General features: G+C 40.9%; 1 protein-coding gene across 7 annotated transcripts in view; it reads right to left on the bottom strand.

Annotated features, from left to right (window-relative positions):
* Nucleotides 1-1,186: 1,186 nt before the first annotated feature.
* The window catches only part of RAB3B (RAB3B, member RAS oncogene family), a 50,788-nt gene continuing 35,136 nt past the window's right edge, over nucleotides 1,187-16,838 (bottom strand). For 6 of the 7 annotated variants that reach the window (XM_086842155.1, XM_086842156.1, XM_086842152.1 and 3 more), the window contains 3 exons: nucleotides 11,457-11,575; nucleotides 6,176-6,300; nucleotides 1,187-3,113 (listed from right to left, as the gene is read on the bottom strand). In XM_086842155.1, coding sequence (XP_086698281.1) covers nucleotides 2,926-3,113; nucleotides 6,176-6,300; nucleotides 11,457-11,575 — 432 coding nt within the window. In that variant the 3' untranslated portion in view covers nucleotides 1,187-2,925. Of the gene's footprint in view, nucleotides 3,114-3,195; nucleotides 6,301-11,456; nucleotides 11,576-16,838 lie in introns of all 7 variants that reach the window. The other variant, XR_015273884.1, reaches the window with a different exon arrangement.

Consider the following 16,838-nt stretch of genomic DNA (forward strand, 5'->3'; position numbering starts at 1 on the left):
CTGGATGTCCGCCTGATAGCCCAGTGCTTTGGTTCTCCACCAGATGGAAGCCAAGACCCGTCTCTAATCCCAGGGTTTCCCTATGGCTCTGGCTGAGCACAGCACGCTCGCTGCTGTTTGGTACAAGCCATAGAGACGCTTGTGCTGAGCTGTCGCCTTTCTTCTCACACTCTAGTGCCCCTTTTTTACCTTGTAACCAGGCTGCTTTATTAACACAGCTATCCTCCGCAGCTGCCGATCAAACGCAGGGCTCTCCCCAAGCCCACATCACAAATTCCCAGTTTGCCTTCAGCGCAAGCAGCTTTATTTCCCTTGCCCTGACAAATCAGTGTCTCATTCTGCCATTCCCCCTACAAGTTAATACAAGTAGCAATTACTCCTGACTCATGGCTGATACTGAAACCAGCTGCACGCCATTTAAGGCAAAACGCTTTCCCTGTATTCCTTCACAGCAAACATAAGGTGATGGGATACACAAAATACATATTAATGCAGATAGGTATCAGTTGCCTGTGATGGTTTGATTCATTATTGGAAATAAATTCTGCAGGATTTCTGCAAAAAGTATTAGGCTTCTCCATGTATGCAGTATCAGGCAGGGTAGAATTCCCAACACTCTTCTTCAAACTGCCTTGTAGCTACTTGCTGGCTTGTTCTGTGAAAACCAGTTCTGCCCATCCTAGCTTGAAGGGTGTGGAATGCACTTGTATTCTTTAAAGAAGCCAATCTGACCTGACCAGAACACAACAAAACACAATTATATATTTCGTAAGAAAGGGAAATGTCTTTTTTTGCTAGGAAAAAAAAAAAAATAAATGAAAGAAAATAATTGAAATTCCATTTCTGCTAAATCAATTTTCTTTTATCAGTGAGCTGCTGAGCTGGCTAATAATTATTTGCATTGAAGTACTAAGTTATATCTGCACAGCTCAAAATCTGATGTGGATTTTTTTTTTATTTTATTTTTTTGCTAGTTACACAAACTTGCTTCTTCTACAATTGGAACACAACACTATGCATTTATTGGCCAAACAGTCCTTCTCTTCACTGTTTTAAAACTACACAGTGATTCCAGATTGCTGGGTTCAAAGACCATCACCATGTCAAAGAAAGATCAATGTAGTTTGATGTATTTTTAAAGCATTAAAAAGATTCCTAATGCAAGAAACACAATTGACACAAGCTCTCTGGCCACACCCAGTGAGTACATTTCTCTTTATTTTGCAGTTTCAGGGGTTTAGATACAACAACCACAGTCCCAGCACTACACAAATCACACTCCCAGGACGAGATCACACACACACCCAGAACACATCACAGTAGAGATTCCCAAAAGTGACAAACAGAGGGATCTAAGCCTTTAGCACGATGAGCTCAAACCACTCCAAAAGAGTTGCATTTTTGTCCAGAATTTTGTGCTTTTCTTCTTAGAGCTATTACACTTTGAGACACAACAGAAGGAAATTACAAAAGCACTCACTGGTGTCATGATCCAGCACATTACAGGGTAGTGGGCAGGCACTCTACTCCCATTCTTGACATCCGGAAGTCCCCTCAGAGGAGATCACAGACCAAAGGTAAAGCCATAAAACTTTCCAGAATTTTCCCCTTAAGATAAAAAACTTCTCTCCATACTTAGTTTAAAAATTTTGCCTCCCTTCAAAACATGATTCCACAGAAAGTTCACAGAATAACAGGATGTCTTTGCCATGTTTCATTTCCAGTTGTGTTTTATTAGTCACTCTTACTTTTCTTAAATTATACTTTGTGCTTGAATCTGAACCCAGAAAATCTAGTCCCCCACACGCCCATCTAGAATAAGATTTAAAAAATAAATCAACAACAAAATGCAGAAATAAAATCTAACAATATTGGCACAAATAACTGCCAACACTCACATTTTGGCTTCTGATATTTTTATCTCTCTGAGACAGTGCTATTCCCTGTCTTACATGGTTTTGCCTCCAACTAAGCATTCAGCAGCCAGCTCCCCTTCTCCTTCATCCTGCAACACATCCACCAGCAAGCAGCTGGCAAGAGAAGACCCAGACTTGGAGAGGTAAAACTACAGGATGGGAAAGGCTGCAGAACAGTCACATTCTGGGGAGAGAGGATTGGAGACAGGAATGTGCTGAACACAGCAAAACCCCCAGCACTCTGCAAGCTGTGCTGGAGAAGTTTGGAGGCAAGCGCAGGCCCTGGAAGGGCTCTTACTCCTTCACTCAGCACCAGCCAAAGCACAGGGAAGGAAATACAGGGATGGCTGCAAGGCCTCCTCCTCCCCAGCCTGGCAGCTTTGATTCCTCCCTATGTTCTTCATCTGTTTAGAGACTTGACACAAAATCCTGCCCCCCTTCCTCTTCACACTCTGGAGGACCTCACACTGTCAGACAGAAATGCTCTGCTTTCTGCTCCATCCTACAGAAAAGCTGAGCTTCATGTCTGAAGGACAGCAACGATTTTTAAAATATCTGGGGATTGATTTTTTAAAAAAAATTTGTTTATGTTTAATACAAAAGCATATTCTTGCTTTCTAAGAGATTTTCCCCTTTCTTCTCTTAGACCTGATCCCTTCTAATTGGTTTTTGTGCTTCCTGCTGTTCTTCACAAAAACACAGTTTCTGCAATAGAGGAATTTATAATTAAAAAATGCAACATTCTCTGTAGAAATAACATTTGCATCACTACACAATTATTATTATTCTTCAGTGTAACTCACATTCACACGAGGTGCACTTACAATATTTTTTCAGATTATTAAATTATTGAATGAGGAAATATATATTAACACTCCAGCACATTAAACAAACATACCAGTTTCCTACAACAGACACTTCTGCCTCTGAACTACATGATAATGCACCACCACAAATGAAAAGATAAAATTTAATCGGGGAGAAGGGCATTTCTCAGTGTGAAAGGTTACTAGCACGAGCAGTTCTGCTGTGAAGGGGGAGGGTTGTCTGTGAGCCGCATGCTCCTTCCAGAAGTGCCCCTGGAATTGTCTGATTCTATGCTCTCCGACATCTTTTCACAGATTATATCCACGAGACGCTCAAACACCTGCCTCACGTTGATGTTTTCTTTGGCACTGGCTTCAAAATAGTCAAAACCTGGGAAAAAAGTGAACAAAAATTATCAACTGAGATGGACGATCACGATGGTTTTTAAAACATCTTTTATTTCAGGATTTACCTTAGGAAAACAAGACATCAGATGGTCCTTAAAGTCAGTTGATTCCCAAAATCTCAGAACAGTGAGCAGAAATACTTTTAAAAGTTATCAAGCTTCATTAAGAGTGAAAAGGATAAATGGATCCTTCCCTGGTAAGCACATCTGCAGATAAGGGTAAACCCAGGGTGAGTCAATTCTGCCCCTTTCATCAGTGCAGGTCCCCTGGGCTGCAGCTGGTGGCCAGCAAGGTGTGGGGAACCTCCTTGGGCTCCTCACAGCCCTGCCAAGGGCCAAGCTCTACCAACCCCTGCTCCCCTCTGGCAAGGGCAGAGGCCAGAACGAGAAGATTTGGATTGCTTTCCTTCTGCTGACCAACTTCTGTGCTCAAAAGCAAAATGCTCCTTGACTCTTCAAGCACTGACCTTTTCTGATTAAAAAAAACAGACCAGCAAGGCTGGAGTTACAGCAAGGAGGGGATGGCACCAGCTCCTCCTGCTGCTTCCTGCTGCCACCCGGGGCTAGGGGAGAAGCAGCCTCTGACAGACAGCCAGGCCCTGCCTCAGCAGCAGAAATGCCCTGAACTGTGAAGCATTTCCTTATCTCCCTCACCCCAGAGGCCTCGAGGGCCAACCAGGCTGTTGCTTCTGTTCTGTTGGGTTATTAAATTGCCAGCAGCGAGAGCTGAGGCACCGCAGAGAATTCATTTTGCAATAAGCTCCGTTCTGTTGTGCTTCATTCTGGGGATATTCTGCATTCCACCAGTTTCATTTGATTCTGCCACAAACAAAGAGAACATTTGTCTTAACTGATTAGTCTGCCACTGCTGGCAGGCTGAGTCACCTCGATGTGTGGGATAAGTAGATACCCACCCCATTTGGACCCTTTTCTTTTTAAGGTTCATGGGACAAGGGGTAAAGTGAAGGTGATGTTTGCCGTGTTAGCAAACAGGGAGGGCCGCCCTGCATCAGACAAGGGTTCTGTCTGCCACACTTGCTGTTTTGATGATGAATAAAAATGTATATAAAAAGCATAGGAAATCAGAAAATTGCACTTAGATATCTGTTAGCCCAACATTGGTTTAGGTTCTGCTAAACCAATCTGTTTTGGTTCAGTTCACATTCAAACTAATAACAATTTCTTAATCTGATTAGGGAATTATTTCAATTATGTTAATGTCACTATGCAAACTTAGATAAATATGCTGAGGGATAACCTTTATGTGAATCATTATGATGAACATTAGCACTTTAAGCAGTCAATAGCCAATTAGATCCCTCCCATAAACTAACAAAATAATTTCATATAATGCTGTACACATTAGCATAGTAACTATAAGAAAAACTGATAAAATCAGATCTATTTAAAAAGATCAGCTGTTTTAAAAAGAGTGTTTAGGAAGCTGGGAGGTTACAGAAGAACAGAGCTGGGACAGCACTTCCCAAAGGCTGTTGGGCTGCTCTCTCCAGGGTGAACTGGACAAGCACCAGGTTGGGGCAGCACTGGGGATTCTTCTGCAAAACAGTTTCCTATTGATGGAATCAGTTGCTATGGCAACTCTGAGTATGCGTGTTTTGAAGTGTCCCACACGTAAAGGATTCAGATTCTAGCTGCCAAATTTGTATTGAAACAAGCAGATGAATTTTGGGAGGAGAAAAAAACCATTGGAAGTCCAGATTGGAGTGGGAATTTAAATTAAACTCTATTTGCTGCTACACTGGTCTGGACAAAATTTCAATTACTAGCAGTGTAATTATTCCTGTGAAATAGGTGAACACACATGGATCCACAACCTTTCTGTTTATTTACATTCATATTTTCAAAAGCAAATTGAATTCTGATGGGTAAAAAAGAGCCCTGATTTTGCAAACTAACCATATCTTTGTTTGCTTTTCCAATCCTACATGTAAAGATTTACTCTTACAATAATAACAATGGGTTTAATTTCATATTGGCTTGTTATTTGTTTAGCATGGCAGTGCCTCAAGGCTCCAGCCATAAATGGGATCCCTTTGTATGTGCCAAATGTAGAATTTACACTTTCAAGGCCACCCTTTAAACTAGACCAGTGTATGCAGTGTGTCCTGGAACTCCAGTACCCTGAATTTAACAGTTTATTATGCACCCTCCAATTTCTGTTTAAGACTTGAAGACAACACAGGATTCTATAAATTGAGGAAGATGGTGATTCCTTTGGTAAGAACCTCTACTCTTACAAGCTAGACATTTATGCCCACTGTAAGGGTCTCCACTGTTACCTGAATGAAAATTCAACAGGATTTACTTGTTACTTTGAATTCTTTAACAGAAGACAACAGTATGGTTAAATTTTAACACAGAGCCCTGATTTCATATTAAAAATATCTCATATGCTATAATAGATAATGAAAAGTGATAAATAAATTATAAAGTCATATGAGTTTACTTTGCTCTTCATTATAAAATTTTCATTGCAATCACGGCTTCCTCTCAATGGAACTGTTTTGCTTTTTCTATCCCACATCAATAACATAATGTCATTTTCTTACCTGGATAGAGAAGCCTAGTACATTTTTAAAATATATTTTACTCAGTTCTTCAGTTCTGATATAGAAACTTCTTTCTTTTTCATAGTTTAGTTAAAAAAAAAAAAAAGCTTCAACAAAAATCAATGTTTGAATTGATTTGTAATGAGTACATGGTACTTGGAGACCCAGATACAGAATTATGTTTATGAAAGCTTTTTCTCTTTTCGTTCTGCTGAGGTAATAAAAGCTTTTCAGATAAACTTTATCTTCTTTCCACCACTAGACATCACCTTTATAAATACAGCAACACTACAAGCATTCTTGGCCTACTGAGCACAAAACAAGTCAAATATGAATCTAGAATATATTAACACTTCTTAGTTGTGAAACCATCATTGAAGTATTACTGCTGGAAGGACTTATTACTGTACAAACTGAAAGCAACACAGTATAAAGAAGGAGAGGAAAAAAGGTGGAAAGAAAAGCTTCCCATGTACCCAGCTGATCTGCCAGATGTTTCCCCTTCTCCACGGGAACAATCCTGTCATCCTCCATGTCACATTTGTTTCCAACCAGGATCACTTGTGCATTGTCCCAGGAGTAAGTCTTGATTTGTGTGGCCCTACAGCAGGTCAAGAGAGATTGTTACATTCCATCAGCTGTGCCAAAATACAATCCTATATTAAATATGAAAACAAGTACCTTTAATGACAATATCAACATCCCCAGACTGTGTTGGTTCAAGGACAAATGACCAGGATTACACACAAAACAAGGATACAGCCCGTTCTATTTTACCACTCCTTAACTTCATGTGACAATAAAGTTTCTTGCTAAGATTTTGCAAGTGTTTTAAAGATCACAAGATCCTGATAAAAAACGGAATCAAGTAATTTTTTAAGATTAGGGGCAAAAAAGGCTTTTTGTAAAGCTTATTCTCCTTCAGCTCTCATCTGTCAGAGGAACAGCAATCAATTACAGTTCTTTAGAATACTGTCCCACAAAAAAAGCCATACAGTAGATGCACACTTCATGCTGGACTTACAACTTCATATATAAGACAGAACATTTTGCTGTAGAGTTTTAGGAACAGCACAAGAACAGATGGGAGCATCAAGTTGTCTTTGCTCAAACAGGAAAACCTAATGGAGACTAAAAATCACATACAAACATGGAAAGAACTGCGAAAGAGAAACAGAAATGTATGTAATTGGGAAGATAGGAGATCAAAGCAAAGCTCTGTGAGCTAATACTTGAACCCAGCAGGACTAAAGGATACCTGAGGCAGGAAAGAGCAGCTGCAATGGCAGACCAGCACTAACTTCAGTGGCACAGGGATGCAGTGCATGGGAACTTGGGCAGCAGCACTCAGGTGAACTTGGAGCCTCTAAAGCTTTCTCTGACTCATGTGCTGAAACGGGAGTGGAGCTCTCTATGGATCCCAGGACCCTGAACTTACATTTAGTCTTTTTAAAGTTTTTCCATGACAAAACAGATTTTTTTTTGTATATCCTGAGGGGTCAGTTCTCTCCCACCACCCTTGGTGTCCCAGAGGTGTCCCAGAGCCAGCAGCACATTATTAGCTTGGTAGCATTCACTTTCATCCATCTTTTCAGACCCACACAACCTATTTTATCTTCACCAAGTCAGCTCTATCTTTGAAGGCTCCCTCCTCCCCAAGGGTAATTAGGCTGCACTGCCAGAAGCCATCTACTCCTTTCCTCCATCTTCCACTCCCTAACTCACCTTCCCACTCTTTGCCCCAGCTCACCACCACTCCAGGCAGGACACTACAGTTTCAGGCAAATTTGCCACTTCCCAGAAGAGCCAGGAGTCCACTCAAACTTTTACTTCTGTGTAAGTTTCCTGGAACTCCCTTAACAATAAAGCACTTAATTCCTTCTCTTTTGAATTAGCAGCAGCCTCCAGCTCTGATCAACTAAAGACAATTTTAATTAGTCTGAGTTGCTTGCTTGCTTTTTTTTCCATGGAAGGCAGCCAGCTATGTTACTCCACAGACAACTGGGAAAAAGAGGTCTTTTCACTGTGCAACCTGCCTTGAAGAGGCTGCCTGCTTGGACTGCCCTGGAGAACAGGAACCTCACCCAAGCCCTGACCCACAGTGCAATATGCAAAAATAAACACTGTGTGCAATGCAGCTTCTTATTCTCCCTGTCCTCCTGGAAAGGCACTCACTCCAATCCAAATTTTAGCTCCGCCAGTCTCACCCTTTTGAGAGTCTCCATGTAGACAAGCCCTGTGAGAGCTAATATGAATCTGGAATGAGTTTCTGTGGGACTCTGGGGTTTCTCAAGGCTCATCAGAGAAGAGGATGACTACAGAAATCAGCCAAAAGCCCAGGAAGATAAAATCTCCCCAGTCCCCCTCCATAAGCAATAGGGAAAAATAAATTTTCCCCAGGTTCAATTTAAAATAACTAAAAGCAGGCTTCTCTTCTTACTCACAGTTCAGCCTCTGGATTCATTTCAGCCCCTGGCATCACATGGGACACACTGCCAAATTTTAACTATTTAAACAGAATTACTCAGAAAATGAAAAAGACACAAACAGCATGAAGGATCTCCCAGAGAAACACATCCATCTCGTTGTTTTTTACAAATTAGTGGAAAACCTCTTATAGACCAATCTTTATTCTTCTTAGGAATGAAAAACAACCTACCAACTAAAAAAAGTTATGAAGAACACATAAAAGAAGCCTTAATGACCATACAAAAAGAAAGGCAGAAAATTTCCAGATGCTTTTGAAAGATAAATGAATAAATACAAGGCTTGTGTGATGGAGATGTTTCAACAACTATCAGGGCAGCCTATCATGCACACTGGGAGAAACATTTCTGTGACACAATAAAATACTGTGCCTTGTTTGTGCTGAATTCCCCAAATTAACAATAAAGCACAAATTTTGTGCTTCATGCTTAGAAAAGAAATAGTCTCAGGTTTACAGTTAGGTGGAGATATCAACAACTCAGTGCAGGTTAAAGAGAAATAATGCTGATGGTTTGTGAACCCAGCTGACACTTGTATATAAGTTAAATTTTACCACTTTTTATTTCCCTTCTATGAAATTGTCTAGATTGTCCAAAGCAGAGCTTACATAATATTTTCTATTTACTTTACAGTTTCAAGTACTGAGTATATTTTAGTTCCATTGCAGTTTCAAATGAGGTATAAACAACTGATTTATCCACACACAAAACTATCAACCCAACATCAAATAACAGCTATCAAAAAAGACTACTAAAAAAAATTCTAGAAACTGAGCTGAAAGCTATGAAAGCTCATTTAACTCTTTCACTCACCCTACAGGAAATATATATTCAAAGGAATAAATACTTATTTTCAAATATCAGTTAAAACCAGTCTTTGTGTTTGCCTATTTGTATTTTTTCTTGTAAAATAACCTGACTGTACTCTTGCCTCACTGCAGTAAGGAAAATCACTTAGGCTTAATGTTTTAAGGTTTCTCATACGATGTGCTGTACATTTTCAAGTGAAAAAGAGAACAAGTCATAATCCAGGCATTCACAAATGCATTTAAATTGTGTCTCTTTCTCAGTGGTTCTAAGATCATCATCATTAATTGGGGTGATTCATGTGAATGAAGGAAAGACTCTGCTTTGCATTCATATTTTACTTGGGGAGTTTGTCTAAATACCTGCTATACAGCCATGATGCTCCCACTCAGGAGAGAAACTGCCTTTATTTGGTTTAGGAGAGGTCTGAGTGACACAAAGCAAACCAGGAACCTCTTCAGGACATCCCCCCCATAAGAAGAGTGAGGGTAAAAGATCTCCCAGAGAAGAAATCATTTGTCAGACTGGGAGGAATATTCTCATTTCCCCTGTGGATAGGTGAGGCCCCATCAGAAGGCTGTTAAAACAGTCACATGCCAATGAAGCAGAGATGGAGATAAAGCAGCTCAAGCAGTAGACACCTTAATTTTCTGTGGAGAGTACAGCTCCTGACTGAAGACCATATCCAGTGTAGTAAGATTTTTTAATCATAACTGTATTATGCAGAATGGTGGAGGGGAAAAAAAAAAAACAAACCCCACCAAAAATACAAAACCAAAAAAATCCTACTTGCTATGCTAGAAAATGGCAGACACCAATAGGGCAGCACCAGCCAAAAGCTTTTTTCTCCATTTCTTGTGCCTTTGGAAGTTTAGGAAGCAGACTGGGGTAAAACCATCTCCCAGCTACAATAGCCACTAGAGGACTCTGCTGGCCCAGAGATGCTGGCTTGGCTGCAGCCCTCATCTCTCTGTTGGACAAGCTTCAGGAAGGATGGAAATGGTCCTTTTTATCCATCTCACTACCTCATTTGGGCTCAGAACCTTAAGGCTGGTTGGAAAGATTCCTGACATACAGAGGAAAAACACCCTGATGGTTCACCTCTGTCCTTTGGCTGACAAGGTGCTCTTAGCAAAGATATTCCTGCCGCTCCCGCAGCACAGGAAGATGTGAAGTCAAACAGACAGAGCTGACCTTTCCCAGTTCTTATTCTCACACCAGTGCCTTTGAAGGAACAGACCTTAGACTGCTTCCAACATAAAGCTCCAGGTTAAACTTCACCTGTGTAAACTTTAAAATAGTAGCAGCTCAGAGATGGAGATTTGGTAATTTTTTGCTAATGTATGTAAAGTAAAACTTAGTAGAGCAGGACCAACAGACAGACAGGTAGATTAACTGCATGGTCATATGGATCTTGTTTCATCAGGGAAACAAGCTGGAAATATTATAGTTTAATGAAAGATATTGCCCCAGCTCATGTGCCTGCACTCATATGGAAAATATCCCTGTGCAGACACTTGCAGAAAAAGCTTCATCTGAACTTGGTGAGCAAAACTTGATGGATGAAAGTTGTTTTGGCAAAACCTTTGGGTTTGTGTTTCTACCAAAAAAAATAATGTATTCCTCAAGCACAAGGTGCTGAAGGGCTGCTCAGGATGGGGCTGCAGTTCATTTGTTGTTGTGGTACTGGGGATGGGGGGTGAAATGGAGACTGTATCTTGAATGTGACCTTCATGACCAACTGCTTTAGTGATTAGAGAGAATAAAAACTGGGCAGCTTTGGAGGAAAGACAAATCACCTGAAACAGCAAACCACATTGTTGCAGCTTTTGAGTTACAGCCTGGCTTAGGGGACACAGAATAGGTGTTCTGCAGAAAGCCAGGCTGAGCCAGATGCTGTGAGCCAGTGCCACAACCATGATGTCACTGAGATCACTGCAAACCAGTCTGACTCAGGAGATCACATTAACCACTGCACTGCCCTTCTTCACACAGTGACCATTCTTATCTGCAGTAATAAGCAACCAGGAAAGCAGCAGAAATGATTGCATGATATTTGAGTGGAGTCACAGGACACTACAGAGGAGAAACACAGCCTTTCCCCAAATTCTGACATATGAATTGAACAACCACTGTTAATCTGTATTTTTAGCATCTAGAAATCTCATAAACCCAAAAAAAAGCATTAAAGGATTCATTTCTTCACAATAAATTGAAATTTATTATTTCATAATTCATAAATACTATAGTATGCTACAATATTTGAATTACAACCTCTTCATTAAAGTGAAGCTGTAGAACTTTTTCTAAGGAACATTTATAAATCAAATTATTAAGGTGAAGAGGAAAGAATATGGTGATGGAGGCTGGGATGTCTCATGTTCTCAATAAATAATTGTGGGGAGAGAATTGGCCAAAACCAAAACAAACCCAACATTAACAACAGTATTTCAGTATTTCCTACCAGTCCTGCACAGCATTGAAGGAGTCTTCACTGGTGATATCATACATGAGGACAAAGCCCATGGCTCCTCGGTAGTAGGCTGTAGTGATGGTCCTGTATCTTTCCTGTCCAGCTGTATCCTGCAACATAAAGGAACATTTAGGCTTTAAGACTTCAGTTCTCAGAACCAAAAGCTGTAATTAGGTCCTATATCTAAAATAAGTCAACCACTTTTTGTTATTATGCATTTTAAAGTTCTCAGTTGCTCCCAACTGAAATGAACTCTACTTACATTTTAGCATTAATTAGGCTTTTGCATCAACCATGATTTGTTAGATGCATTTTGACACATGTACTATTAAAAAAATACCAAAGATGTCAACCCTTTAATTGCTCTTCTCTGCCTCAGCCCCAGTGCAATAATAGAATGTTAACAGAGTTCACTGAAAGCTGACACTTCAAAGCAGAGGCAAAATAACGAGTCCAGGACTGTTCCAGGCCGAAAACATTTATATGTTGCAATTCGGTGTCACAGTCAGGAAAATGTCCTTGAGGTAGATGCTGTGGGTGACTCCTTTCTTGCCTCAGGTTAGAGACAAAAATTAAAGATTTGATGCAATAAACATTATTATAAAAAGTGAATTTAATGTAAAATATCCCAATTACAGAGTCTAAGGTGCTAATATGAGGTCAATCAATCCTCTTCTGTTGGTTCATCTTAATTCTGTTTACCCATAGAGTTCCTGCAGAGTTCCTCCACCTGCAGTTGTCATTTCTGCATTCAGCTGGGCAGCACAAAGGTGAAACTCTGGCATATGCAACAGAAGAATTTTGGAAGACTTGTGACAGCTAGAAAACATGTCAACTACCATCTGTTGGATGCCAGCAGAACTTTTCCTTTACATTTTGCAAGCCTATTTTTAAACTGAGAAATATTTCTACACCAGAACCTACAACCCAATCCATTCCCTCCAGACCTGCCTTCTGAACCAAGGAGAGAAGTCTTGTGCTGATTGTTTCTCTCACTCTGAAGGTGTCTATCTTTTGAACACATTTCATCCTTCTTTTGGCAAATGGCAGCTCTGTGAAACAGCTGCAGGGAGGCAAAAGGCTTTGCCTTCAAAGGGTGTGCTCAGTATGAGGTGTCAACTTATAGTTACTCTGATGAGATAGTTCTAAAATGAACCATCCTTCAGTCCCTCAAAACCCACACTGAAGAAAGCATTGTCGCCACTGGTTTAAAATGTGATTAAAGTTCTAAAGAAGAAGACCCCAAAGGACTTAACAACCATGTAACTGGTGGAAGAGTAAAATAAATCCACATAGGGCACTCTTGCAGGAATAGAGATCAGACACAGCACATCACCACATCCCCAGGAAAGAGACAGTGGGGGGGAAACTCAACCTTAAAATCATCCTGCCCATCATTCCCATACTTGCAGCTTTGTTTTTGCTGCATGTAAGAGACAGAGTTGGCCCTTGCAGAACACGGAGCAGCCAGTCTGTGGCCGCCTGTTGTTCTGCACCAGAACATCACAGAGCCTCTCTGCAGGATGACAGCAGTTGTAAATAAGCTCCCTACAGCTTGCTTAAAAGGCTCTGCTATTGCACTACTGTGAGACTATCCACAGCTGTAACATGCTGTGAATTTCCCAGTGGAAAGGCTGTGCAGCAGGAATCTTGCTGCTTTTCCACCAGTTCACTGGGAAAATATGTGATTTTTTTTCCCTTAAACTTGTGCATTTCTTTCAAGACAGAGTAGTACATTGGCTGATCACGATGAACCATTGCACACTAGATGAGGAACTGGTCTGTTCCCTCCTGACCAACAGACCAGAGGTGGGAATATCAGAATGAGGTGGGCTCCACCCTGCAGCCTGAGTGACCATTTCTCTCCCTGCCAGTGATAAACTCATCACAGAGCACTCTCATATTCACTGACACCACATCCCCCCTAAGCTTCTGAACGCCTGAACCAGCTATGACAACTAGATCCTAACTATATTTCTTCAAGCAAGGAAGGTCTCAGCAGCAATAGTACTGTTCCTTTATTCAGAGAGATGATAGTTGCTTTTTGCTTTTTAGCCTGATTTCCTAAAGACATAAGGCTTATTAAAACATCAGTCTCCACACAGACACTCTTGATCAAATCTGGCTGAGGGAACATGTGTTGAAATGTTTTTACATATGCCACAAAAAGTAGTTGGTGAGGTGAAGAGAGCATACCTTAGCTGTGAAAAAAGCTGAAGTTCGATGATTATCTTTTCCAAACACCAAAGGATTCACATGAGAGAGGCCAGCTTTGTGTCTCACTAGGAGAAGGCCCTAAATCAGTAACTTCAGAGATTCTGCAACCAACAAAACCAAACAAATCCATAGGAAGTCAGGATTCTCCACTTCTCATGCTCACAGCATTACTGTTTGATACCTGCATTCACAGGTTCATCTGCCTTCCAAATCTCACCTCCTATTTTCTCCTCTGTGTTTAACCAGTGCTCACTCTGGCTTAGGGCATGAGGCTGTGACCAGGCAGTCAGTGACTGCAAGATGCATTGTCAAGTTACATGCAGAATAATTTGTAAAGAAGTTAAATTTGACAATGGCCCAGAGCAAGGACTCAGCTCTGGGGACATACATCCAGGCTGCCCTGGGAAGAAGCCTCAAGGGACACACAGGGTGACTTCCAAAATCTGTCCTGATACCACCTCAGTGCCCCAGCTCACTGAGGAATTGGACTGAAAAAGCCAAATTGTGCTATTGCCTGAAAGCTCTGGAATTTAGCAAATCTGATTTACTTGTTTCAGTATTCTGTCTGTGATCCCCTTGTGCATGGGGATGTGCATTAGTGCAGATGGGGCTGCAGGAGGTACAGAACCCCAAGGGATATATATGTGTTTGCTCAGTCATAACCTGTCCTGTGCGGGCAGTGCATTTAAATCATTACAAAGATAAGTTGCATATTTACTGGGTGTGAATTGTGTGCCTGCCTTCTCAGACTATCAGAGGGAGTGTGTGTAAGGGAAATGCATCCTGTATCTCATGGTACATAAAGATTGTTCATACTCTTGCCCTGGCAGCCATGTACTACAACAGAGAGATGTGATTCATCTCTTCCTGAGCCACTGATGGCTTCCTCACTCGGTTTTACTGTACAGGTACAGAACATGTCATCTTCCTCACAGCTTTATAGTGGCATTTCTCCAACTGAATTGTTGTACTATCACCCTGAAATTACTTTTTTCCTCAGGTTACATTACCTTCGTAGACAGCGACAAACTGGCTTACTTTTCTTGACTCACACCATGAGAGCTTAAGTGCACATGCCAACAGATGCCTCAGCATAAATAAAAATAAAACAAACTGCAAAATCTGAGCTCACTTTTTTCAGCATTTACAACAGTTGTCCTTCCCTCAGCTTAAAAGACCACGAGCCTCAGGTAATTTGTAATTTCAGGTTTTTAAGTTCGAGTTGTTTACCTTATGAAGGAAAAAACAACTGACAGAAATTGCTCCCCGCCCCACCAAGTTATTTGCAAGATTTCCAGGTAGACCACAAACTCATTAGGAGACAAGTACATGAGGCACAGGCAGGGATCAGCAGAAAGGTGATGTAGCACTAATTAACAGTCTAGCCAAATGCCTGGGTGGAATAGCCTGAGCCCCAGCATCCAGAAACCTGCCAGGCTGTCCCTGAAGAGAAATCAGAGAGCTTGGCTGTAAGCAGGCACAGGAGGGTCTCCGTGAGGTGTATTTACACCAGTGTGCTACCAGCTCTGTTCTTCTGCAGCCTGTGCTTTATGCAAACAATTAAAAACACCCACAGGACCATTAGTGGGTAGCTTGAAACAAAAATTTGAAGGTTTTGCATTAATAAGCAATGAAAATTCAGTGTTTATCAGAGAAGAAAAAGACCTAAATGCATTTGCATTGTGTGCAGATGCCCTCTAGTTTCAAGATCCATCATGCAAACATTCACAATAGGAGTACAATCAGCTTTTCTTAAATTTACCTGGCTGTCTCAGCAGAAACTGCAAGGTACTAGGTAACAAAGGAAACATATTTGAGTTTTTAAATAATGACAGATGCTCTTTGCTGCAGGTATGAAAACTCACAATCCCTGATTCTGAACCATCCTTCTTCTAGCGAAGATTTCCAGCCACTAATTCTTTGTTCCAAATAAAATGTCACTGAAACATCCAATCTGTACTGAATTTAATCCCCTTAGCACCATGACTTTTACTAGCAGTGTATGTGACAAATAACCCCTAAAGTAATAAACATTTCAATTCTTTTAAAGGATTATGGTGTGATTTCCATGGTTTTTGGTATTTTTAAAGAATAATATGCAAGAATGAGTTGCTTATCATCCAGCTACTGGCAACATCTACAAGCTGCATGTACTTGGCATCATCCTTCCTTAGGCTGCTCAGAGCCAGAACAGAGGCTACATCCTCCCCAATAACCAGCACCCACCACAATATGGGGCTTCATCAGAACTGGTGAAGGAAAGGCTTCTTCTTCCCTGCTGTTATATGTCATTGTTAAATGTCACATTGTAACACCTACATGATGGCATTTGCACCTTGTTTGGGGTTTGGTCAGCCCTGGAGACAGGATAATCCACTTCCCAGCCCCGTGGTTATAGGGGGATGTTACATTCTCACACACACACACACACACACCTCCTTTGCAAAAGTAGACTTCAGAGTGGCCATCAAGAATCAGAAAAACAAAAGTCACCTTGGGAAAGGGGAAAAAAACAACCCACCCACTAGGTACCACAAGAGAGAGGGACCTTGGGCAGACTAGGATGTGTCATTAATAAGAGAACGTTAACATTAAGCTTAGTGTTTCCTGCTGGCAGCTAGAAATAGGAACAAACAGGCAAGCAGGATGAGTCACTGGTTAAGACACGGAAAAGATGTGATGTCATGAAAAACCTGTGAAGATTCAATTGCTGCCAGGAGCAAAATAACACCTGGTTCCTTCAGAACTCAGTTCTGATCAAAATGCTTCAGTTCAACAGATAATATTAGGCATTTTCTTTTTGCTCTCTTATTGAGTGCTCCCACTGCCCAAGAGCCACTGGAACCTACTCAGACACATTCAGCTACCTTGAGAGACATTTCATTTCAGCAACATGCAGGAAAACATTTCTGATGTGAAAAAGACCCAATACAAAACCCCTGACTTTTTTGATAAAATGCTCTACCCTTGCTAAGTGCTTTTTAAACATTTCCCCATTATGGCTATCTTCACTTCTACTCTTTAGAAGCAGTAAAACCAGCAGCCTTGGATAATTTCAGTACTTATCAATTGCAGGAATTTCCCTTTTCCTATCCTATATAACTTACCCTGTACAGAAAGTTCTACCACCTTGTTCTCTCTAACATTCTCACACTA

The sequence above is a fragment of the Cyanistes caeruleus genome, chromosome 9 (genome assembly GCF_971803275.1).
Source record: "Cyanistes caeruleus chromosome 9, bCyaCae1.hap1.1, whole genome shotgun sequence".
Classification (NCBI taxonomy): Eukaryota; Metazoa; Chordata; class Aves; order Passeriformes; family Paridae; genus Cyanistes; species Cyanistes caeruleus.